This window comes from Pleurodeles waltl, chromosome 5 (assembly GCF_031143425.1).
Source record: "Pleurodeles waltl isolate 20211129_DDA chromosome 5, aPleWal1.hap1.20221129, whole genome shotgun sequence".
NCBI lineage: Eukaryota > Metazoa > Chordata > Amphibia > Caudata > Salamandridae > Pleurodeles > Pleurodeles waltl.
This window is the reverse complement of record NC_090444.1, coordinates 151,130,974-151,156,517: the sequence shown is the minus strand read 5'-3', so window position 1 is coordinate 151,156,517 and position 25,544 is coordinate 151,130,974. Positions and strand designations below refer to the sequence as shown.

At 42.1% G+C, this 25,544-nt stretch overlaps 1 protein-coding gene across 1 annotated transcript in view; it reads right to left on the bottom strand.

Annotated features, from left to right (window-relative positions):
- The window catches only part of ALK (ALK receptor tyrosine kinase), a 2,590,648-nt gene that overhangs the window by 77,362 nt on the left and 2,487,742 nt on the right, over positions 1-25,544 (bottom strand). The window contains exon 24 of the mRNA XM_069233821.1: positions 5,918-6,015. Coding sequence (XP_069089922.1) covers positions 5,918-6,015 — 98 coding nt within the window. The remainder of the gene's footprint in view (positions 1-5,917; positions 6,016-25,544) is intronic.

Here is a 25,544-nt window from a genome sequence, read left to right as displayed (position 1 = left end):
CCAGCTTTTTTGGCTTGCCCAAGCTTTATTTTCTTATCAAACTGTGCAAGCTACTTGCTCCAAGATGTTTGCAGACGAAGACAAAAACTATGTGAAGGTGCAAGTCAGATGATTTCTTAAGTTTGCAAACCTCTTAACCATTGCACCCAACCCAAAACTAATTTCAGATGTGCCCTACACAGCAACAGAGGAAACTGCATCAGTGCTCACCTTTATGGTAGAAGGCCTATCCCACATGTCCCTACTATAGTGATGGGCAGTTTCAGAACAACTCTACTCAAAACAGTAGAGTGATACAATGATGAAAACAAAGAACAATACATTTAAAAATGAAAACAAGGTATAAAGGTAATGTAGTGGACTAAATTATACCAACAACATTGAATCTGGGACTGTGTATTTTATACATTTTATATGGTATCGGGTGAAATGAGAAAGTATTAAAACTAAGGAGGTATCACTTTGTAGGTTAGAAAACTATCTAGCTGACAGAGGGGCCATGATGCTAAAAAATGCTTATAGATCATGTTAAGCTTTCACAACAATCTTGTCAAGAGGACCATTAAGCAGCAGTCCAGAACATTCTTAAAAGTACACATATTGCTTTTCGGTGAGGTAGGTGAAGGTTTACTTTAAATTAGAGTTTGGGCGGGTGCAGAGATGCAGCAAGACAAACGTCAAAATGATAAAGACAGAATACAGTGTCTAAAACAATTTACTGTCAATAAAGTAAATCTGTTTACCATCAGCTAAAAATGAATTACATAAAACAATGGTAAAGCGTTTTGGGAAAGTAGTTTTCAACAGATAATAATCCCCTAACCAATTTAATTGCAAATAGGTTAATTCTAAAAAGAATATCCAAAAGCAGTAAACAGTGTTTTTTGGACATTATAGGGAAGTTTAGTACAAAAGCCTATTCTTTTATCAAACATCTTACTATGAGGCAGCAGAACCTCAAGAGTATTATAGTAATAACGATATCACACCCAAAGGGCATCCATAAATTTGTAATAAAAAGATATTGGTGTTACCAATACCTCAAGTATGAGATGGAGTGTGCAGCTACTGTGTCAGGTTGAGGATGTCATCTGTTCATTTTGTGCTGGCAAATCTTTAATAATGGAGCCTTTTCAATCCAGATAAAGATCAGTCTTGAACATTATCCTAGCCAATCTAAAACCAATTTTTGTGTACTGCTCTGCTATAATGAATGGTAATATTACAGCCTTCTGTATAAATCTATGCAAAAAAGTTTTGCCTTGGCTTAGGATACACCCCAAGTTCAGATGAGGCTTGCTTATGTTTAACTTAATTACTTAATGAGAAGCTGTCTTTTGCAGAAATATTGTTATTCATTTATCTAATTGCAATTTCTTGGGCAGCCGCAAAACACACTTTGCAACTTGATTTGGTTACACAATGTGAGTAATGCTGGCAGTAGGAGTGGCGCCCTAGTAGATTGTTTTCACCATTGTAGAGGACGATGTTGATGTGGGCAACACAGCATCTGGTGCATTAACTCTAAAAGGGAGGATTTATGAAACTCTAAAGTCTACTCTTTTAAACAGAGCATGCCAATACTGACAGAAAAGATAGTGTCAAAATATTGCTCTGAATACTTATAGTGATGTGTCTGTGCAAAAATGTCTTATCTCTATCAATTGGGAAACAGTTAATTCAGTTTAGGTTTATCAGCTCCCAACTCTTCCTTCTATAAGTTATGGGAAAGATCACTTGGATGGGGCTTTCACAGTATTCTCTTCTGACTTCCTACTTTTCTCCAAGGTAGAGCTTAGTCATGCACTGGCCCAGGCTTTATTCACGCTTGAGGACAACAGGCTCATTACTAGGGCTGGTCTTGGTAGTGGAGTTACTATGACCAATAAGGCATGAATGCCCTCATTCTCTGAAAGGGGTGCTGGTGTTGCACTGATCAGTGCCTCCAGCTTTTTAGCAATGGCTGCATGATAACCCTGGCAAGATGCAAGTCCTTGTGGTTACTGGTACCAGCGGTGTGGTCAGTGTCCTGTTTGTGGTCAGTGTCCAGTTTGTTGTCTGGCTCTCCATGGCAGTCCCCTTCTGCAGGAAATAAAAGCAGATCCACACAAGAGTCATCACTCCAAGGAAGAGAAGGTGCACTGAGGTGGACTGAGATCCAGACAGGTATATGGTCTGAGGCTACAGCTGCTGGCTGAGCCTGGCCTTTATGTTGCAGACTGATCCCCAAGCCTTATGAGCTGCCAGGAGGACTGCAGGAACTGGAACTGAACTTTGAGCAAAGAGGCTGTCTCATTTTTCGGGCCTTCAACTTATCCCTCAGAGCATCTGGGAAGGAGTCCAAGGAAAAAAGGATAACAGCATGGAAGCACATTCTGGAACTAAATCCACAGGCAAATAGAAAGGTTGTGATAGCTCCTTCAGCAACACCTTGTCTGAATGATTGGAAGAATTCAACCTGCCTATTAATGAGTCCATAATCCTAGAAGGAGGAACAGCTGGGGTCTCTTACTGGCCCTTAAGAAAAAGGAGGCTAGGTGTCCAATTTCTGTGCTGAAGCAGCTGGCACAGCAACTGAATTCACAACTCCGAATGAAGGGACAATGACTGGGAACTCTATCCTGAAGAGACAGGCTCCTGAGGGTCCAAATGAAGTGCTGAAGTAGCCAGGACCAACTCCTTCTCCTAAAGAAGTGGACCCAAAACCAGGTGTTGTAATCATATATTACTTAATACATTATTCATAAAGTGTTACGTCAAGTGTTGAGGTGACCTCTCAAAAGGACTGGATCAGAGTATTCAGAGGATCAAACTTGGCAGAAACTGGCATCTCCTGCTGCTTCTGCTTCCTTTTGTACTTTGGAGTAGGTTTTAGATGTGTCTGAACAATAGGACAGTCATTCCTCCTGTGCTTCCTTTTCAGCTGTGGCTTATTGCTTGCTTCCCGAGTTGCCTTCTCTTCAGAAGCTATCTGCTGAGTGTGAACCAAGCTCAATGGGTGCTTCAAGGCCTTCCCCTCCACCATCACAACAGGCCCATGCTGGGACAAATTGTCAGGTACAAAGGGGTAAATTGTATGCCTAGGTGCTTTCAGCTTGGCAGAGGTTGGTGCCTCCCAGCACTCATACTTTTTGTGCTTCAAGCACTTTGGAGTACACTTTGGATGTGTCTGAGCACCAGTGAAGGGATGCCTCCTGCGATTCATACAGTGTTGAGGATCACTGCTTGCAGCTTGAGTGTCACTCTCCTACAGCCCGTGCAGGTCCTTGGCTCAATACTGGGTAAGAAGGACTGAGAGGAAAGGTCTACACCAGCATGAAACAGTGACAAGGAACACCCAGAGTAGAGGCTAAGCTTGACAGCCCCACAGGAGTGTCAGGAGACATTTGCCCTTGACTTGCACCCTTGGAGGGAGAGGCCCTTGACATCTCTGTATAGTTGTCCTGCAGCACTGTGCCCAGAAGGACAGACAGGATCTTAGGGGTCTTGATCTCTCTGCTTTCTCACAGCCGTCCCCCCATATAGCACCACAGGAAAAAAGCTGGAGCATGTAGTCAAGTACCTTCGAGTTGGTCCTAGCTCACCCCTTCCTTTACTCTCCACCACACCAGAACCTGCAGACATGGGCCGGCTACACTCCAATGCACCTTCATCAATGTCGCCTTTTGCCATTCCCCAACAGCAGTACCTGATACTCTGGCCTCAGAGGCCCCAAAACACCCCATGCCTCCAGCAGCAGATGTGTTGGATGCTGTCCTGGCAGTGATAGAGAGCTCCCAGGCCTCCATGGAGTCCAAGCTGGTCTCCCTCACAGCCGAGTTTGGGTTCCTCTGGGACAACAAATGAAAATTAGCACATAGAGTGAGCGGATGGGTTAAGGGCGCTGGCCTCACTGCAACCACAAACAACGGAAAACCAATGCTCTGTCCAAGACCTGCAGAGATGTGTCGAGATCATTGAGGAATGGGCAAACGATGTGGAGGGGCTTTCTTGCAGGAGCAATGTCAGAATCATCGGTCTGCCTGAAGGTATCAAGGGCCCAGGACCCACTGTCTTTCCTAGAGAACTCGTTCCGCTCCTTTGTCAACCTCTCTGTTCTCACTCCTTTCTTCTCTCTAGAGGGCCCACAGAGTCTCAGCACGACAGACACCACCGGGATTCCCACCACGTCTGATGCTTGCAAAACTGTACACTTCAAGGACCATGATGCCCAGCCAGAGTCAAAGGACCACTGAAAATGGAGGACAAAACAGTCATGATTTTTCAAGATTGCACCCAGGCTGCGACAGAGGGCCACCTTTCTGGGAGTGATAAAACACATGTGACAATTAAACATTCAATATTTCCTCCTGCTCCCGGCCCGCATAAGGATCCTAATTGATGGTACCTTCATCTTCTTCTCTGAGCCCAAAGAGGCCTGGAACTGGGCAGACAAGTACCCCACTGCTGCCAGGGCAAAACTGGAGGCAACAACCTCCCACCCTCTGCAACCCAGATGCAAAAGGCGGAATCCAAACGGGGTCCCCCCCTCACCTTCTCACCTGCTAAAGCCCCAGCTTTGGAGGAGATCTTTGTGGACAGACTCAATGCTCTCCAGGAGGCTGGATACCTTGGAGAAGGAACTGAGACCATGGATGGTGAAGGGGGACCGCACGTCTTTACTACAGATGAGGATTCTGGCACATCAGTCCACCATTCCCCTAACCTAGCTCCAAATGGGTACTGGGCAGCATCTCATACCCTGGGTTTACAAGGCGATCAGGGAACACACCTGACTCCCACTCACAACGTAGCGTGCCAACTGGAAGGATGATTTTGGGGGGGTGCTGCATGACAGGAAGTGGGAACAAGCCCTGGAGTTCCCACAGACAGTCTCCCAGAATGCTCATTTTGAAAGAAAACTGTTTTCCATCCTCCACCAGGCCTACCTCACGCCTAATCAACTCAACTGTTACTTCTTTTACGCACACTTGCACTGCCACTGGTGGCGACCGGCATCCGCCGACCTGCACCACATGCTCTGGTCCTCCCCTGCCCTCTCCTCATATTGGTCTTTTGTACACACGACCCTCCGCGAAGTCACAGAGCTCCCAGATATCTCCTTCTGGGAAGCCAGTGCCTTGGTTGTTTTCAGATGCCAGAAACGGCATAATGTACACACCAGCTTTGTTACCTTAGCCATTCTACTGGCAAAAAGGACTTTGACAGTGTACAGGAGGGCGATGGCGGCACGACTGCTGACAGCATGGTACTGGGAGGTTTGTAAGTGGGGGAAGGCTGAGGGTGAAGCCCTTCATTAGGAAGGTTGCACAAAGCACCCATTTCCAAAGTCTGGGACACACTACTTGACCAATTCTGCCAGCTGACCCCACATGGGGAGGGGGGCCCCACTTTGCGCTCCGTCCCAGGAGTCCACAGACTCCTCATCCTCACTGGAAGAACCCCAACCACAGGCACCATGACCCCGTCTCTGCTTTCCCAAGGGTCCCAGGACCCCACAACACACTTGCTGGGTGCACTCCTTCTACCTCCTACCCTTAGACTCAAACAGGTTGCACTCCTTGCTGCTCCCAACCCAGCAGCTGGACCTCTACAATACCATACCTCACTCACTGACCAGCACCACCCCACAAACACTGGATCTTCTCCAAACATGCTTGGTCCCCCATATACCTTATCTCAGTTCTCCATTAGTTCTCTCTCAGAGAATACCCCTCTAGTTTAAACCATACCCTGTGACCATAGCTGAGTCGTTGACAACAGATTTTTATGTTACTTGCTTTGTACCATAACTGTATTCTAACACTCTCGCTGAACTTGCAGTGTAGTACCAGTATATGTGTGCCCCATTGTGCTCTTTGAAAAAATGTCAATAAAACCATGCAAGGTGACCTACTGGAACCTTTACAAGATTTACCTGTGAATAAAGTGGTTTTCTTCCAGGTACTGACATCCTTGTGCTATATCGCGAGCCACGTTCAGTAGATCCAGCATGCAGAGGGAGGAGGGTTGGTTCTACAAAGGGAAGTAGGACAACAGAATTGAATATCAGATGGAAGGAAAGGATCCTCAAGAACTGAAGAGGTTTCAAAGTTGTGATTCTTCACTGTGATTATACAGCATAAGGCAAACCAGCAACTGCACTTTAAATAATCTCTAATAGTCTAATTTGGAGGCAAATGCAACAAGCTATATCCAATCAAACAAAAATACCAAACTGTTAAAATAAACAATAATTTGTGTTTTATTTAGGCAGTCCTAAAAAAGTCAGAAAATGCTGTCATGTGATTCCTTTCATTTAGAGAATGGGTAAGGGTTACAGTAAGATTTAGGATAAAGATGAGATTTAGGGAAAGGTTTGGATGATAGAGAAGGCTTAGGGGAAGGGTTAAAGGTGAGAGTTAGGTTAGACTTCCTTTCCGAGACAGGGATGGGCTAAGTGAAGAGGTTATAATTAGGGGCGTGGGTTACAGTATAAAAACAAAACCCATTATTTGACAAATAGGAAACACACCTTTGTCTTTTAAACTAATTGACACTTTCCTAGACTCACAACAGCCAAACCATGTAACTAGTGTACCTCTATATTGTGCTATGGCTAAGGTGTACAGCTGTTGACTGCTGTAATGTTGAGCAGCTTGTCCTAAAATGCTGCAAACATATACACCTGGATACAGTGGCCAGGAGCAACAGACAAACACACAATGATTTATGGTGAGCTGTTTCCTGATTGTGCCATAAAATGCAAAGCCACAACAATTTTGCCAGATCTACATTGCCTCTAAATTTACATTGACTACCGCCATCATGTTGTCAGGAGCAAAACCAAATACAAATTTGTATTTAAGCCAGTTGAAGCAACCACAACTTCCAATACTCACTTCCTACTTAGGAGACAGTCTTTAAGAGTCTCAGTCTCAGTGCAGCAATTTAATGCCAAGCAAGTCCACAAGGCTTTTTCTGCATAGGAAAAGCCACCCAGTTGCATCTACAATTAGGACAGTACAGTTTGTAGGCACCGGTGTGAAGTGCAAATGCTTGTAGATCTGACACTATTCTTCACCTTAAACTCCCCTGAATCTTCAGGTGTTGCACAACAACAGGGCTATGCATCCTGGGCTGCAGTGGAGGCCACTGCAGCGTTCGGAAACAAGTTACTCTGAACATGGGCGACATGTGCGCATATCAGGCTGAACCCACACAGCTTGTTTTGTGAGGTGCATGAAGGCTTACAAGCAACATAGAACACACTTTTACTACATGCATACTACTGGCTCACAGGAATTACCCTGAATGATGAAATGAGGACGTGATCCAACTGGAATTAAACTGAGAACTTCAGATTACAGACAGATCTCTGTACTACAGAAGTAAACCCTCTGGGGGGGTTTCAGCTGATGTGCAAGAAAGTCCTTAATAGCACTGATTAAAGTCAAAATACTTTACTACAGAAGTAAACCCTCTTGGGGGGGGGGTTCAGCTGATGAGCAAGAAAGTCCTTAATAGCACTGATTAAAGTCAAAATAATACCAGTCACTGTCATTTTTTTAGTACGATTGGATGTATTTTCTCTTCATGTGACCTTATAAACGCCAATTATAGGAAACTGGAATGACAGCTTCTGTCTCTGGCTTGAGCTTTGACACCTCTGACTCTGCCCAAACCCCTGTCTCAAGAGTGTTAATGCAATTGCCTCATCCTTCACAGCATTAAAAAATGCTTCACCTAGGTTAAGGGATCTTTTGACCCAGTGAGGAGCGTGGTTAACCGTACACAATCGTTTCAAACTCAACAACAAATTTATACACCATGACATGTGGCCACAGAAGAAAAACTCCAAATGATAAAAGTTGCAAAGCTTTCTTCTCTAATCACAAAGCTAAAGTCACTTAAATTAATGTGAAAATCAAATTGCAAAGACCATTGGTTGGCTAAATCTATGAAACAAGTTTAATCTACTCAACATAAACACCGTTAGAAATTCAAGAAAAATAATAAATATTAACAATTAAATGATTTGAGAAACAGAAATATTCTTTAAATCATACTGTGAAGACATTCAGCAAATCAAATTACAAATATTTGGAAACCAGAATTTAGATACAGGTTGTCCCTACTTCTTGCCGCATTAGGACAAGCATGTATGGGAACTGCCTAACCCAGGCGGGCAAAAGTCAAAAGGAGAGACAAAAATAATTTGAAAAATCATCTACCTCGGGCAAAATAAGCTAACTAAGAAAAATAAAATAGGCAGGTGTCAGCATGCCAACTTCCACTAAAGAAACACAGGTCAGGGGAAAATAACAATTGCAATAGAATATACCTCTCCGCCGGTCAGCATTCAATTCAGTTTAATCGGCAAAGCATGTAGATCATCTGCAAAGTCTGTTAGGAGCACCATCAGGGAAAGTGCAGAACATGGGCTACACAGAGAACAGCAACAGCAATGCTCAGAACAAAGACCAGACAAGGGCCCGATTATGAGTGTGGCGGTCTGGACTACCGCATTACAACCCTGGTGGTCGGGCTGCCATCTCTGCCAGGATTTCAGATCCCGGCGGTCTGGAGGTTGGTGGTGGTCCTAATCCCCAGCAGGTCTGCCCTGGGGATTACGACCTCCTTCTCTGCCAGTGGTTCCATTGCAGTAGCACTGCCTAGAAAAGGCTGGCAGAGAACAGGTGCATGGGGCCTCTGCAGGGGCTCTGCACTGCCCAGGCACATGGTATGGACAGTGCAGGGCGCCCCCCGGCAAGCACCATTGCAATGTTCACTGTCTGCTTTGCAAACAGTGAACATTGCAAGGGTGCTGGTGCACCCTACAGGTGACAGCATTGCTGCCAATGCTGTAGCCTGTTTCCTGCTAGGCCAGCGGGTGGAAACTCAGGTTTCCACCTGCCGACCTAGCAGGAAACTCTTAATAACACCGGCGGGGAGGTTGCCGCATAGGCAGCGGCCACCCTGTCTGCAGTTTGGCGGACAGGATTTCCTGTCTGCCAAACTCATAATAGGGCCCAAAGACTCTAAGGGGACTGACAAAACTTGCAAAGTCCTTCCCTAACTAGAAATACTAGAATAACAAGAAATACTCAAAACAGCTTGTATGGTCAGTTTGATGGGTCCATATTGTGCGAAAAGGGCAAGGTTCAATTAGAAGTCGAATTCCAAACAAACTTCCAGCATGACAGAGAATTCTCGGGTTAGGTCTGAAGTCATCTCCTGCTTCAGTATGAATCCAACAGTCAATGACAATTTTGTACATCACTTTCTACAATACGAATTCTTCCCTGGGTGTAAGATGGTTTCAACAGTTCTCATGTGAACATGATGTTAACAATTAACGGTTTCTTTACAATTTTAATCCACAGGCCGAAATGTTCCAAAAAACAAGGTAATTGGGAAACAAGTCTTGTCCATTGAACAATGGGCCCCTTCACTGTTCGTAAGAAAGAACTGAATGGAAAAATTCATGTTAGGAAAAGAAGAATGATTCATCAATTTTACATGACTGCAAATATGAGGTCTTCAGGCCTGTTTATGCTAATATAGAAATATAACGCATTAATAATATTATTTATAAAACACTCATAATACGCAAAAGTATAAATTTAGCATTAATGATATATCATCAGAATATGCAAAACATTTCATTACAAATCGTAATCTTTGTTAAAGCATCACATTAGGTATGACAGGGAAGTGCATTTATTTTTCTGCGCACATATCTTTATACTAAATTTTCACTAAACATTTGAACTCAAATTTGTTTCACTACTAACAGTTACTCTAATGTATAAAATATACTTTTACATTATTTTAATCTTGTTAGCACATTGTAAATTCTGATAGTCATGATGGTGTCCGCCACAAAATTGAAACACGAGCACTTTTAAAATACATGTCAGTGCAGCTTTTCTCAACGTAAGGCTTTTAAAACGTGAATATAAATGTCACCTCATGCAGACGTCTTGATCACTTAAAACATTACTAAATTTTACACTCCAACAGGAGCCACTTCTTCCTTTCTGGTTGTCTGATGAAACATCACAAACTAAAATACTGGTGCCAAAAATATCACCAAGCAAATACTGAGAGCAGAAATGTTGACTTTATTTACTTTGTACACAAAGTTAAAAGATCACCAGAACATTTATAGAAGGCCACAATATTGAATTTTCATTATTATGAAATTTAAAACATGTATTAACTTTAAAACTGCCATTATTTTTCATAAATAGATATAATAAAAAAATATGAAAATATATGAAAAAATGTATAGTTTACAAGCAAAAAATAAAAATATATAATAAAAATAAACATTTAAATACATAATTTACACATAAATAACAAAATAAACTAATACAAATTAATTACAATATCAAACTCTAGATAATAAACCATTATAAATATATACAACTCCAACATAAAAATGAAATAATAAAGAAGTAAAAAATAAACATTAAAACAAAATATTTACTTGAAAACAAATGTTTAAAACAAAGCAAAAACATCTAGTAAAACAACTAAAGCCATCAAATGAAAAAAAGTAGGATTGAAGCAGTAAGATTCAATAGTTCCACTTCAATCTGAACAACACTAGGAAAAGTGCTGCACTTGGAGGGGGTCGGATTTACACTTCCTGCTCCGACATAAGCAACAGTTGGGAACGTGTTGGACTTCAGAGGGGTCAGATTTACTATTGCCACTCCAATCTAAGCAACAGCAAGGAAAGCCTTTAACTTTGGAGTGTTTACAACTACCAGTCACACATTTTTAAATAAAGCATTTAAATATAGACCGAAGAACCCAAAACATTTAAGACATATTTAAAAGAATAAATGTATTAACTTAATATAAAACAAATAAACTGACTTGTACAAATATACATTTTATACTACAAATAAAAAGTAAAGTTTAAATAAAATAGTAACAGTATTTTAAATAAAATTACTTTCCTCTCTGCTATCCTAAAAAACAAACATGACAATCAAAAATAATATAACAATATCTTGAGAACCAAAATATTATATAATAGCACATTATATGCTAAAATAATTATAATTAAGAAAATAAAAATAATATTAACTCAATTTAATAATTAAACAAACTCATAAACCAATTTATACTTAATTAAATATAAACAAAAAATGATAACAATTCACATTTAAAAAACTCTAATTCACAGCCTACCCAACAACCCTCTACTAAATTATCAATTTCGAATTAATTTTAATATATATATATATATATATATATATATATATATATATTCCACAAAAGCCACTAATGTTGCCGAACAGTTTAGAGATGGGTGCCTCCTTCTTGCAAGTGGCATGCAGGTGAAATGTAGCAAACAAAAAGGCCCCACTTCAGAGCCAAAGAGAGCACGCCCCAGGTTCACAGCCACATTTATCTCACCAAGCATAATGTGTTTCGGCAGAATGCCTTTTTCACATGCCGGTAAATAAAGGACATTAACATGTAGGTTTCTTTAATTGCATTCCTTAATATAATCATAAGTGAAAAAGGACTTCAATTTCTCCATAAATCACATCGCTTAAAGCGCCGCCATTATAACATATGTTGTCAGTTGTTCCATTGTCCTATTCACAGTCTCTCTTTAATAGATTTCAATACCAAAGTGGTTCTGGGTGCATAACTGCTCTTACTGTAAGTGGTGCACTTTCAGATTTAAACAAGTTAAAACAGGCTTTAACCTGAATGATAGCAGGTTGTCATTAAGGATCCGATTCAGGTTTTGGTGGAATTGGTCCCTCAACTGGTTTTCCATCGGAAAGCCTATCTGCCACCTTGGCGGTCCACCCACTCTATTTAGATGTTGGCAGGACCATAGACGAAAGAGTGCCCGAGTCCCACTGACTCTGCAAGAAATCTACAACCACGTCGACGGTGCTATTGGAAATAGTGGCTGGCGGCGGGACTCCAGCCACTGTTCCTGCTGAGCCAGTCATGATGTGCCTTATCGCCAAGACAACTGTGGCAGGCTAACCTCAATACCTCAGTTGGCAGCTTGGACAGGAAATGAGGTATACAACTACCTTTTTTTCCTTTTACAACTTCTGTTTTTGACTGGAATCTGACCAGACAAGTCCTGCTGTTGCTGCTGCCACTTGACCACCAAGAATAACGACCCCATTGTCGCTGGACTCGAAGGTGAGCAGTCCATATTGCTTGATAACGTTGCACTGTCACTTAACCTTAGCTCGGGACTCATGCATTTACATACATGTCCTCTGAACATTTTTTAAAAACTTGTGTGATGCATTTGTGTTTGCATTAGATGTGTCAGTAAGATGTTGTGACACACCTGTACAAACACATGTTGTTCACATTATGTTTTTTTGGAGTGGAAGTATTCATTACCTAAATCCCAAATTCCCTCACAATTGTCAGCAATGCCAATGTCTCTGCTTTGTAATGGGACATGCTAGTGAGATGTTGAATTTCCAGTAAAGAATGTCAGTCGGAATATGTCTATCACTTTACCTACAATCCATTGACACAATTAATTGTAGAGTCAGTCAGTCAATTTTTTATTCTACAGTTATTTAAAAACTTTACAAACAACAAAACAATTACGAATGTAGAGTGAACAGGATTGAAAACACTACATTATAAAAATGACAATTCTAACTTAAGGCAAGGAATGATTCAAGTGAGCTGTTAATAAGAGATAGAAAGTGCAAAGTGCATTTTTGGTCAGTACCACTTAAAACAAAATGGACCTCTGTCTCAGTTGAATAACACAATGTGCGAAATACACCAGGCCAGGCCCTATTATGAGGCCAGCAGATCCACAGCTGGCACATGAAAAGACATGTTACATGATTATCTTGCTCCCCAACTAACCCAATGCAGGACCAATCAGTGCAATTTGGAAAGTAGCAGTGCAAAAAAGAAATTTTAAACAAAAACATGTTGTAGAAACACTAAGCAGAGGAATTTGAACATTTAAAATTAGTGTGCAATGCACAATTATGACCATACGGAACTAAATAATGGGCAATATCTTTAGTCACTAAGGTGCTATATGTAAGATGTGCCGGAGGCGTGATTAGACCCAGGCTGTTTACAGCATACCTATACAGGCTGGTTATTTAAGAGCAGTGTACAATGTGCAATTGTAACCATAGGATGCCAGAAAGTGAACAACATCTATGGTCACTAAGGCTCAAAGTGCAAAATGAGCCAGAGGCATAGATAGTCCCATCGCATTTGCAACATACTGTGCAAACCGGTCAATTAAATACAATAAGCAACACACAGTTATGATGATGGGGGGGCAAACAGAAGGAAACAAGTATGTTCACTAAAGTACAATGTGCAAAGTATGCTGAAGGCATAAATAGACCCAGCCCGTTTGCAGCATCCGGGGCATGTAGTGATGGGACAAAACGTATAAGACATGCCGTAAAAATAAAATGTGCACGGGTGCAGAACAGGTGCAGTAAAGATAGGGTTCAACGTTTTAGCAGCTTGTTGTTGCGGCACTGGAAGAACTGACCTTGTCCAATTCAATTGTAACCATCCGGAGAAACTTGACAGTTTTAACATTTAAAAAAGTGTTAATAGGATTCAGCAATCAATAACTGCCTCCCGACAGGTGCATCTCTAAAATGGATAAATTAAGGACGGGGAAGCATTCTCTTTTGCTGCAGCACTGAAGGCCAAATACATAAGACGTGGATTAGAGTTTCTTTTTCTTGGCCACAAAGAGAGCATCCCATGTTGTGGAATTCTGAATACCGCTATGCCAGAAGACAGCCATGCAGATTCCACTCACCCAGCCTTACAGCCACAAGCCTAGCCTTAATCCACACAGGGTAAGTGCAGGTGATATAGTTCTGCTGCTTGCTGGAGGTGTAGGAGTTTATGACTGACCATGCATGAGAGTGCTTGCTTAATACAGCCAAACCCACCAATTTTTACAGAATTTTTTGTTGGTGAAGTTGTGAGTTTCTTGAAAACCTGGTGAGAAAGATGTTTACTCCAAACCTCAGTCAATGAAAACTCAGTTTGTCACCTAGATGACGCATGTACGGTGATTTTAAACCAGAGCCCTCTAATTCGCACTAGATTAGGCCATGCATGGAGTCTTGCAGTGCAGATTGAAGCCTATGGCAGAAATTGAGGATACAGCTTCCTCTTGCCCAGTACTGTTTTGAAATGCTGTATTCAAGTCTCACTTATGCTGATGCTGCTCTCTTTGGTAGCCGGAAGGCAGCTTTAAAAATTCTGATGATCAGTATGTCTGCTGTCCTTGCCTACCCGCCCAAGGTAATTTTGCTTCCATAAGTTTGTGTGGGAACGACCTTTGCTTTCATCAACTGGAGAAGGGGGTCAAGGCTTGGACCATGTAGTTTCCTGACAGCGACTGAAAGAGCAACTTTCAACCTAGAGCTTTGAGTGCAAATGGGATGCAAATGATCCTTTGATATCCAAGAGAATGCCAAGATATTTATAGTCATTACTGTGACTGTGCCAGTCGTCATTGAGCTGCCACCTTCTGCAACAGGTTGTTTTTAGATCAAATGTCACTGTCATAGTTTTTGCTTGGTTGATTTCCAACCCGTTCCTGACAGGATAGGCATATAGAATGGAGAACTGCTGCTGCAGGCCAATCTTTGGCTGACTGGGGAGCACAATGTAATCGGCATTGTTAGACCTGGCAGCTCTTGGTGTGGTTTCATTGTACTTTTTGCTTGTGACCTCCTGTTTTTGGACCCTGTGCTGTAATTCATTTTTGCTGGTTTTGATACTCTGGACACTTTACCATGCTAACCAGTGCTAAAGTGCAGGTGATCTCTGTCTAAATTGTATTGGTGATTGAATTGTCCCTGATTGACATATTTGATTTACTAGTAAGTCCCTAGTAAAGTACACCAGAGGTGCCCAGGGTCTCTACATCAAATGCTACTAGTGGGCCTACAGCACTGGTTGTGCCACCCACATGAGTAGCCCTGTAACCATGTCTCAGACATGCCACTACAGTGTCTGCATGTTCAGTCTTGTACTGCCAATTCGACCAGGCAAGTGTACCCACTTGCCAGGCCCAAAACGTCCCTTTCACTACATGCAAATCACTCCTAAGGTATGTCCTAGGTAGCCCTATGGGCAAGGTGCAGTGCATTGAAGAGATAGGAAATGTACTGGTGTGTTTTACATGTCCTGATAGTGAAATACTGCCAAATTTGGTTTTCACTATCGCAAGGCCTATCTCTCTCATAGGTTAACATTGTCAGTTTGAGAATGCCACTTTTAGAAAATGGGCATTTTCTTGCTTAACCATTCTGTGCCTCTGCCTGCCTGTGGAATCCACCCTGTGTCAGACAGCTGGCCTGTTTGTGAATTCCCCCTAGACAGTGACACAAAGGGAGCTGAGGTGTGTTCTGCATATCCTGATGAGTCTCCTGGGCTACAGTGGGGAGAAAGGAACTGACACCTGCACCTAAATGGGCTGTGCCTGTCCCCACACAATGCAGTCTCCAACTCTCTGGTGTGTGTCTGGGGCCAGGCAGGATCTTGTAAACAACAAAGACTTTCCTTTGAAGTTTGCCTACTTCAAAGGCAGAAATGAGTATAAGTAGTGGACCCAAAACCCCAGAGTTTTAGATTACTTCTGGATCAAGAGGAACCTCTGCCAAGGAGAAGAGCTTGATGCTTGAGGAGGACCTGCCACTCTTCCTGTTGCTTTGCTGTACTGGCCTGCTGCTTCTGCCTAAGAGGGAAAGGACTGGTCTTTGCTTTCTGAAATCCTGCTTGTGAAGTTTCTCCAAGGACATGGATCGAGCTTGCCTCCTGTTAAGAAGTCTCTCGGACAGCACAGACTTCATCTACCAGCCTCTGGGTCCACTTGCTGTGGATCCTAACTCACCAGGTGGTGCCGATACCAGTCTCTGGCTCCCTGGGAGTGAAAGCTGGCTTGAAAACAAGAAAAAACAGGTGCACCGACTCTGGACGATGCCAGGACCGAAGCCGCTGCCTGACTCCATGATGCCACCTGCACCCAAAGCCGTGGTCCCCGGCTGGAGTGTGACAACAGCGACTGACTGCGCAGGCCCAATGCTGCTGCAGCCCCGTGACTTTGTGAGTCCTGCGTGCTGTGTCACTGACATCCGTGACACCTGATTCCGGCACGGCACCTGCAGCCCCGTGGCATGACCGTGACCCCAAGAGATCAGCCACTGCATCTTGACTTGCCAGATTCATCAACTCCGCCGGAGCATAAGGAACCGACACTTTGCACTGACGCCGCATCACCTCCCCTGCTCTGCAGTAAAGAACCGCCCCCGAACCGGATCCAGTGACGTCTCACCACCCTGACTCCGTGCACCGGCTTGTTTCTTCGTTACCAAAGATACTGTACCTCAGGGTCTGTGTGACTCCGTGACCGGCACCATTGGCATTGGATTGTCGGGAACGCCTTTGTCATGACACCGTGAAAGCACCAAATTAAAGCTTTTGTGTTTCTAAGCACTATTTTGAAGTTTAATCTTTGAAAATTCATAACTTTTCTTGTGTATGTTGGATTTTTGTCGCTTTGGTCTTGTTTTACTCAGATACATATTGGCTATTTTTCTAAGCAGGTGTTGAGTGATTTTGTGGTGATTTCAATGTTTTACTGTGTGTGTTTTTATAAATACTTTACATATTGCCTCTGAGCTAAGCCTGGCTGATTGTGCCACGCTGCCAAAGGGGAGAGTAGGGGTTATCCTAGGTGTTTATCTCCCTTACCCTGACTAAAGTGTGGGTCCCTGCTTGGACAGAGTGCAAACTGACTGCCAACTAGAGACCCCATTTCTAACAGGCATATAGCAGATGCGTCATGCGATGATCTCCCAGCTTGGGCAGGTGACAATTTACTTTGTCAAGGAGCTTCGATATGTCGGCTATGTATACATTGAAAAGCCAAAGAGGAAGAACGCAGCCTTGCTTCAGTCCAGATTTTGTAGTAATTTTTCTTGAGACATATAAGCCAAATTAATTGTACAGGAATGGGCAATGTGGGACATACATTGTGAAAGTTGCACTCAAGTATCCATTCATGTACTACTTCTCTCAATGTGCATTTTGGCAATATGTGAAATATGTGACAGTGAACAATGTTGTGTAGATACACTTTCCCCTGCCTTTAATGCCCTTCACTTATCTCATGCCTATTGTCCAGGGGTAACCTCTTCCTCAGGGAGGGGCATCTATTGGGCACATTTCAGGCACCTGAAGGCTTTTACTTGGGGCGGGAGGGAGTATGTTTGGTAGGGGTCAAGGCAAGCTAGCCTAAGAATTGGGTAGATGTAGTAAGGGTAGGGTGGGTTTGAGTGGATTGACAGGCTGAGGTAGAGGGAACTGGAGTGGGTGATATGGTTGTGTCTGTATGTAGGTGTAGAGTCAGTAGTTTATGTATGTTGTGTTTTGGGCTGTATTACATTGTGTGTTTTTCTTTTTTATACGTCTTGTGTTGTGGTTGAATGGCAAAGGTGGATGGTATGAATGGAGTGTTGTATGCAGGTATACACATGGCCACAGTACCTCAGGTGTGTAGTGCTGGCATCCACTCCATGGGCACAGGCATGGGACAATGTTGAACACCTCCTGCAATGAACCCCCTCCATCAGGACACTGCCACGCCACCTGTTTTCTAAATTACCTGAGGTGATCTAACAGTACTTCAGAATGCAGGGTAGTGCTTACATGATTTAAGAAATGTCACATGTCATGTGATGTACATCAATTTGGCAGAGATAAGAAACATCAGTGATGAATCTAACACATGAAAAAGACAAGGCAACAATTTTCTGTTAAGTCTCCAACTGTTTGTAGTTGCAGATATTTTTTGCTGATGGTCCTATAGAAGTATTTGATTGTGTAGAAAAATAATATTTCTTTGCATTGTGGAAAAGGTTCAAATATTAGTTAAATTCACATGCCCCCATTCAGTAGTCCCTCTAGTAAAAAATCAGAGATTATTTGTATTATAGACTTTAGAAGAAAGTAGCAGCAGAGATGGGGGCAGGAATCATGGGAGGAAGCATAGGGGATTAGCTGGAGTAAGGAGAAGAGGAGAGATGTGGAAGATGACAATGAGTGAGAATGCAGAGGAAGACGGGAGGATTACACTTACACCTATTAACCAGCTCTGATAGTGTAGTGGGGCGTGGGTTAATCTTTTATGGACTACGGAGATTATTGGGTCAGGTACAGTTTGAACAGGTGAGTCTTCTATAGACATCAACACAGAAGGGGGGTGCAGTTCTACTGACTGTAGGCAGGGAGTTCCAGGTGGTGTGGCTGCTCCTGAGAAGATTCTTGTAGAGCATGAGAGATTCAGAATAAAGGTGTTTTTTAGGAAAGGTTTTTCTTAACTTCTCAAGTTCCTTGGACCACTTAAGGCTTACAATAACAGCACAATATCGCTGTATGAGCCATGGCACACCTTTCAAAAGGTGTGCTGGATGCAAACAGGGATAGTGCACCCTATTACAAAGAATACACTGCCCCCAGCGCAGCCATGAAGTTGCGTTGCCCTCAGGGAAGCACATTCACGTAAAATAAGGAGTGGGTGGTTCAAAGCCGCTCTGTGTTTCACAGTGCGGCAGCATGATGCCTGCACTTTGATAAGGGCAGAGAGATCCCCTTGAAGGCAGGTGAATTGAGTCACTGCATCTGCCTGCAGGAAGATGTCTGGGAGTCCATGGGACCCCTTTTAACCCCTCCAGAGGGCTGCCTTGTGTGTGCTACAAAAAGGTGCTACAAAAGGGTTGTATACTTGCAGTGAGCCTCCTAACAGCATGGTTGCTTCTGTGCCGCTATCCATAATACAGTCTGCGGACACAGAGGCAAAGCGATCCCTCATTTGAATGGGGCAAGCCACATATGTGGAGCCACAGCATTGAACCTTCCCTCCCTGTCTTTCACCACAAAATGTCTTTGGATGAATTGTCAGTAGAGGTATGGTTGTTCCACCTCTAGCTTCTCCACTCTTTCCAAATACCTGGACCCATATCTCAGGCAGTTTATGCAATCAAATTCGTGACACACAGTAATCAGTGACTCAAAAGCTTCACATGCAGCTCCCCATCACCTTCCCGATCAACATGTACCAGGTTCTTCACTAGAGCTATCATGTGTAAAACATTACCCAGTACTTGCAAAGTTCTGATTTCTTTCGCATTATTTGACAAACTCTACAAACTTGATGTTGGGGTTTTCTGATTTTGAACCAAATGTATTGAACATTGCCTGTCTTTGCATTATGTCTTTTGAACAAAATGCACCCTATGCCTTGTTCACTTCTGAGATAAGATACACAATGCCTAATTTGTCATTCTTATTCCAAAAAGCATTCCAACGCAATATTTATATACCCTCAGATATGATGAGCATATCTTGCAAAGAATTAAGATAATAAGTTCTGCTCAATACTGACTGGACAGTTTTGCTTCCAAGGACTTCAGCCTCGGTAAGTTTATTGTCTTTGCCACATCCATGGAAATAACTTCCTGCACACCACAACGCAACGTTTGTCATGTGGAAAACTCCCATCATTGGATAAAGATCATCAAATTCTACTGGATTGCTCATGTAAATGTCAGCTACAATATGTAAAACACCTTCACCGCAGAAAATTGGCAGGATAGGCTGTTCTTCAAGCTGAGTATGCACCATTTGGAAATTATTTAGAGCTGTGTATACTGTTGCGTAGTTTGTGACTGGAGATTATTAAATGGGATGGTATTCTGGAAGATGAGAGCATGAATTCTAGCCCATGGAGGAACTGGCTTTTCTTCATCATTCAGTCCAGAAGATAAATGTCCTCAGCCACTTTGAGATTTTCTGGTAGACTGGGACGTTTTGAAGGCTTGTAGTGATTTTGCACATGTTGGTGAGGTAGTTGGGTTATACGTTTGCACTTCGTTTGTTTATGCCTACAACTGACACAGCTTGGGGTCGATTTACAAAGGTAAACTTAGACCAAAAGTGTAAACGTAGACCAAAAGTCTAACTTTACTCGTAGTGAGGTTAGCCTTTTGGTTTAAGTTTACACTTTTGGTTTAAACTAAGATTAAAAGTGTAAACTTAGACCAAAAGTCTAACTTAACTACAAATAAAGCTAGACTTTTGATCTAAGTTTACACTTTTGGTCTAAACTTAGACCAAAAGTGTAAACTTAGAACAAAAGCATAATTTAACTATGAGTAAAGTTGGACTTTTGGTCTAAGTTTACCTTTGTGAATCTGGCCCCTTGTTTTCCAGCAGCTACTTCATTGGTACAGTCTTGAACAAGCACCACAGCAGTCTCATGTGTGCTGGATGTTCCAAAGGAACTGTAGGATTCACAAGATTTTACAGCATGAGCTGCTAAGAAGTTCCTGCTCCGTACTATGGGCCTCATAATGACTTTAGCGGTCCTTTCACAGGACCGCTGAAGCCACTGCAGATAAAAGACCGCCAGTAATAGAGATCTTTTGCCCGCCATATTAGGAATGTTCCGCTGGGCCAGCGGGCAAACACAGCGTTTTCGACCGCTGGGCCAGTGGAACACTCACCACAACATTGATGCCGGCTTGTAATTGAGCCGGCGACAATGTTGTGGTGTATTGGGTGCAGCAGCACCCATCGCGTCTTTCACTGCCCGTAATTCAGGCAGTGAAATGCATGATGGGGCTGTGCATGGGGGCCCCTGCACTGCCTATGCCATGGTTACCGCCATGGAAAGGCTGGAGGATGGGGACTCGTAATCCCCAGGGCAGCGCTGCTTGCTTGCAGCGCTGCCCTGGTGGATTACAACCGTCGGGACCGCCTGGCTGCAGCCTGGCAGTGTCGGCTGTTTGACTGTGGCGGCTCCGGTCATAATGGGGTGGTCGGATCGCCCTGTCTGCAGTGGTCCGACCACCATTGCGAGGCTGGCGGTCTTGTGACCGCCAGCCTCGTAATGAGGCCCTATGTCATTATAACTTGTTGATACACCAATCCTATTCACTTAAGTGATTAGCTCTCTACTTTTGCACCTGTTATTGATTGTGTGGGCAGTCATCACTTGTGTCAGCGTTTTCTTTCTGCCATGATCAAATTCATAAACGTCATTTAGAAAAAGACAGTATATTTGCACAGCATAGGAGTGCCAGTTCATGGGATTGTCTTCCATTATTACGCTTCTTCATCAATGCTGTCAGCTTCTGTTCAGAACACAAGAAGTTCAGTTTGTAACAGTTTTGCTTTGCTGATAATAAACAACGATGTAAAAAATGTTAAGACAACATCAGGCATTCTTGTTGACTCCCATGATTTGCAGAGATCTAGGGCATCACAGTTTCTTTTAGTAAAGTCCAAAATCAAAATCTTTCAGGGCGTTTATTAACATGGTTCCTGCTGATTGTATTGTATTCTGTGATCTTATTTTGCTAGCAAGAGCTTCAGGAGTCAAATCAGCTGAGAATACCATATGTAGCTCATTCTTTTTGTTAGATTGACCAAAACAAATTCTGTTGTGTACATTCTCACCAGAAAAGCTTAATTTCATTATTATGGATATATACAGTTTCATCAATGTTGACCATTATTTCTCTGATCTCAGAGTGTGAACCCATAGCCAGCACTCAAGCGTTGGTTTAAAACTTAATTTGCTTTTTCAAAAAGTGCAAACTTAACTGAAGGCTGGCGGTTACTTTACTGGTGGGAGCTCATTGCATATTTATATTTTCAATTGTATGCATGCATGCAGTTAGGGTGGGCATACAAACATGCTGCAAATCCATTCATCTCACTGTTTAGATCAGCTACTCAGCTGAAAACTTAACCTTTGAAGAAATTAGATGCAGATAAAAATGTTTGCCTTTTGAACCTCAGATACTCTGCACTTTGCTCTTTTGTCAATCCCTTTGGCCCTTGTACTGGCTAAACCACAGATAACAATTGAAGATCCTCTGCTTTCTGATCAGTTGTTGGAGGTGGACGAGGGGCAGCCTACGATCTTCTAAGTGGATGGGCACTGAGTTTGATTGCTGTTGCTTTCTCAGAAGACTCAGATTCTTGTTGTGATACACAGATTTCTAGTTTTTTTTTATAATTGTTTTCCAGGCTTTTTCCCATTGTATACGACTTGTAGCACTTGTTGTTACAATGATAAAATATTTGATCCTCTTCACCCATCAGTTTCAATCTTCATCCTGCCATATTTCTGCAGCATCTCAAACTCTCTTCTGTACAGCCGCAGTTTATGTTAGCTTTTCTTTTGTATTAGTTTGGCATATGACACATTTTTTATTTGTTAAAGGAGTCCTCAAATTTTGTAGTTAGCAATGCTCTGTCAGGAGGTAAAGATCCTCTGCTACCACCTGCTTCACTCATGTTTACGAATTTGAATGAACAGAAAACCTGAAACAAAAACAATATTAAAATAAATTATTAATATGATGAGTAAAACACATCATTATAGAGCTGCATTGGAAAATGGTGGAAGGGTTGCTCTGAGGTGTTATTTTCTGTCTGTATAAGACTACTTCATCCCCAAAACCTATGTTTTGACACCAAAATGAAGTATATAGGTCTTATGGTTCCTGAAATATTACATCATCACTGCACTACATCTGCCATTTTTAAATATGTCGTCCAGAAAAAAATCGGCCAGAATTAGCAATGTCCACCGAAGCTAAATTACTTCGCTAATGATGCAAAAACACACATCAAAAATGAAAATCCCTGGATAACAATTTTTTTACTGGCGGTATATCAAGGGGCCAGGACTATTAAAGCATTTGGATATTTTTTTTAATGTAGTACCATTGCACATTTCCTGTGGTAATAGAAATTGAATCCTTTCCATTACCAACATCCTGTTCCGGTTTCTACATAGATCCCATAGATTTGTTTGCACTTGTTATAGATTGCATGGGCAGTCATCATGTGTAGCAGCGTTTTCTTTCTGCCATGATCGAATTCATAAAAAGACAGTACATTTGCACAGTATAAGAGTGCCGGAAGGGATTGTCTTCCATTTCTACGCTTCTTCATCAATGTTGCCGGCTTCTGTTCCGAACACAATAACTTCAGTTTGTAACAGTTTTGCTTTGCTGATAATAAACAATGGTGTAATAAATGTTAAGACAACATCAGGCATTCTTGTTGATTCCCATGATTTGCGGAGATCTGGGGCATCACAAAATTTCCCTTGCAAATGTAAATTTAATCCTTGCCTTACCAGCCCCCTGTTTGGGGTTCTTCATAGATCCAATAGATTTGTTTGATTTGGGAAAAACACTAATGTTTGCATTGTGGGAAACCTTGAAACATTGGATAAACTCATTGGCAAGTGATGTCTTTAAACTCCATACCATGCAAACCTACATGACTGGCTATAAAATGGGTTAATGTTCCATGTGAAAGGAATTTGTCAGGATCCGTGGCTCTGGCTAACTGGGAGTGCTAGTGTTGACTGTACAAACCTGAAAATTAGAAGAATAGGTCTTAGAAACTGTTTTCATTTATCAGAGGTTTTTGGCATTGATGGTAGGAGCCACAACTCACATAAGGTCTGTTGCAGTTGGCTGGAACAAGTATTGCAACATTCTGAACTTTTAGATGCTATGATGTTGAATAACTTGTGGCTAGAAATTACATCTCCTACAGTAAGTAGGCTGATTAGATTTACTAGAAGAAGGATAACCTTATGGGCATTGTGAACATAACCAGAAGCTACAGTGTCTAGCCTTGCCCAACTATAGATTTATGACCTCCAGAAAAGTGTGAAAGCAAAACCTCCGGCCCACAGTAACCACTAATCTTTCACAACCTCACTCTCTGGTGGAGGAGTTTCAAAAAGGTGCTCTGTTAAGGGCCATCTTTAACTCTAAATCAGAGTGAATGAAAAGCCTGCATGTGATCTTGCTCCATCACGGATTAATCTCAGAGAGTGCCAATGTCTAGGCCATCTACACACCACAATAATGTAAGTTGGATTTAGAGGTCCTACTTTTTTCATAAACCATAATAATCTGTATCCCTAAGTTCAATTTGGGGAATTTCATCTTTCTTATTTGTTGTATCTAATGTTTTGGTATTGTTGTACATGTACCACATGCACTCTTCTTAGTAGGACGGCTTGCTGTGTGTGCCAAGCAATCAAAGGCAAGCCAAGTTATATTCACAGAAACATTTACTAAAACAATTTGTTTAGACTTTGTAAGAAGGTAACTTCAAGGGTGTGCCCTCTACTTCCCAAATATCAGACAATCAAATATTTGAACACAATAAAGCCCACTTTTTGACTGAAGCTCAGGAGTGACTAATTTTTTGTTACAGTGTGCACTTTTTCTGCTTGGTCCCTAATTGTTGGGTAAAGGTTTCTGCTTAAAGGCATCACAAGTATAGAAATAATGTAGAACTTTATATGGAATTTATCCTCTTACTACACATTTCAGTGATTGTGCTCTCATTTTCCTACTTGTGTTTTAGAATCTTCACCGTTACATTCTAAAAGTAATCTCTTCTTTCAAATGGGGTAGAAGCATACTGAAGAAACCTAACTAGGGGGACAGGAAGTTTGGAATATCAAGGCACTATGGAGCTGATTAACAGTTTCATGGACGGTACGCTGTCCATCAGGGTGGCGGAGAATCCTCTGCCACCCTGGTAGACTGAAGTCTGTCAGATTTAGAGATGACTGCCAGCCCAACAGTCATCTCTGTACACTGAAGAGAACCGCCATAATGATAGGTCCTTAAGTGTGTAAAAAGTTTGGTCGATGGGCATAGTCTTGACAGCTGTTCACAAAACTTTAAATTTTGTTTATTGTTTTTCAGAAACAAACTCCCAAAAAGGAAGTTTGTTTAAAAAAAACTAAAAACTAATGACCACCAGAACCTTGGAACTTTCTCCCCGGCACAGGGGTTGTCATTATTTGTTTTCTTCCCGTCACCAGATGTTCTCTGCCAGTGACAGACAGGAAAAAAAGAAATTACACCACCCACCCTAAATAGCCCCTATTCTGTTGGGATGAAGTATGTGGTTGACTGAGACAATGGGGGCTCTTTCTACAGAATACCTAAGGCCCACCCTTCTCTAAATGAGGTGGACAGACCAAGGGTATGATGGATAGAGTACTCCATTATGTTCGTGATGAGTTACCCAGTCCGTCAAACTCTAACTTGACCTATAACTTCAACTCTATCACATTCATCCGTCAACTCATTGAGGCCAACTCTGTCATCAATGCAATAAGAAGAAAAATCCATGCATCGTTTACCTGTGGACAGTACCGCCACAAATTACTCAAGCAGGGAGTCATTTCCAACTACATCACACAAATAAAAGGGAAGTGATAAGTTGGGAAAAGATGGGGAGGTCCTAACTGCTTTTTCAGGAATATGTAAAAAGAACATGTTTTGCACCCAAGAGAAGCATTGTTAGAAGCAGACCAAAAATGCATTCAAAAGAACCAGTTTGATGATTAAAAATGAAGTTCATAATCAATGACACATGATAATTATGGTGAGTTTTTAGAAGCCAGAGTTGGGGAACTGTGGGATGGG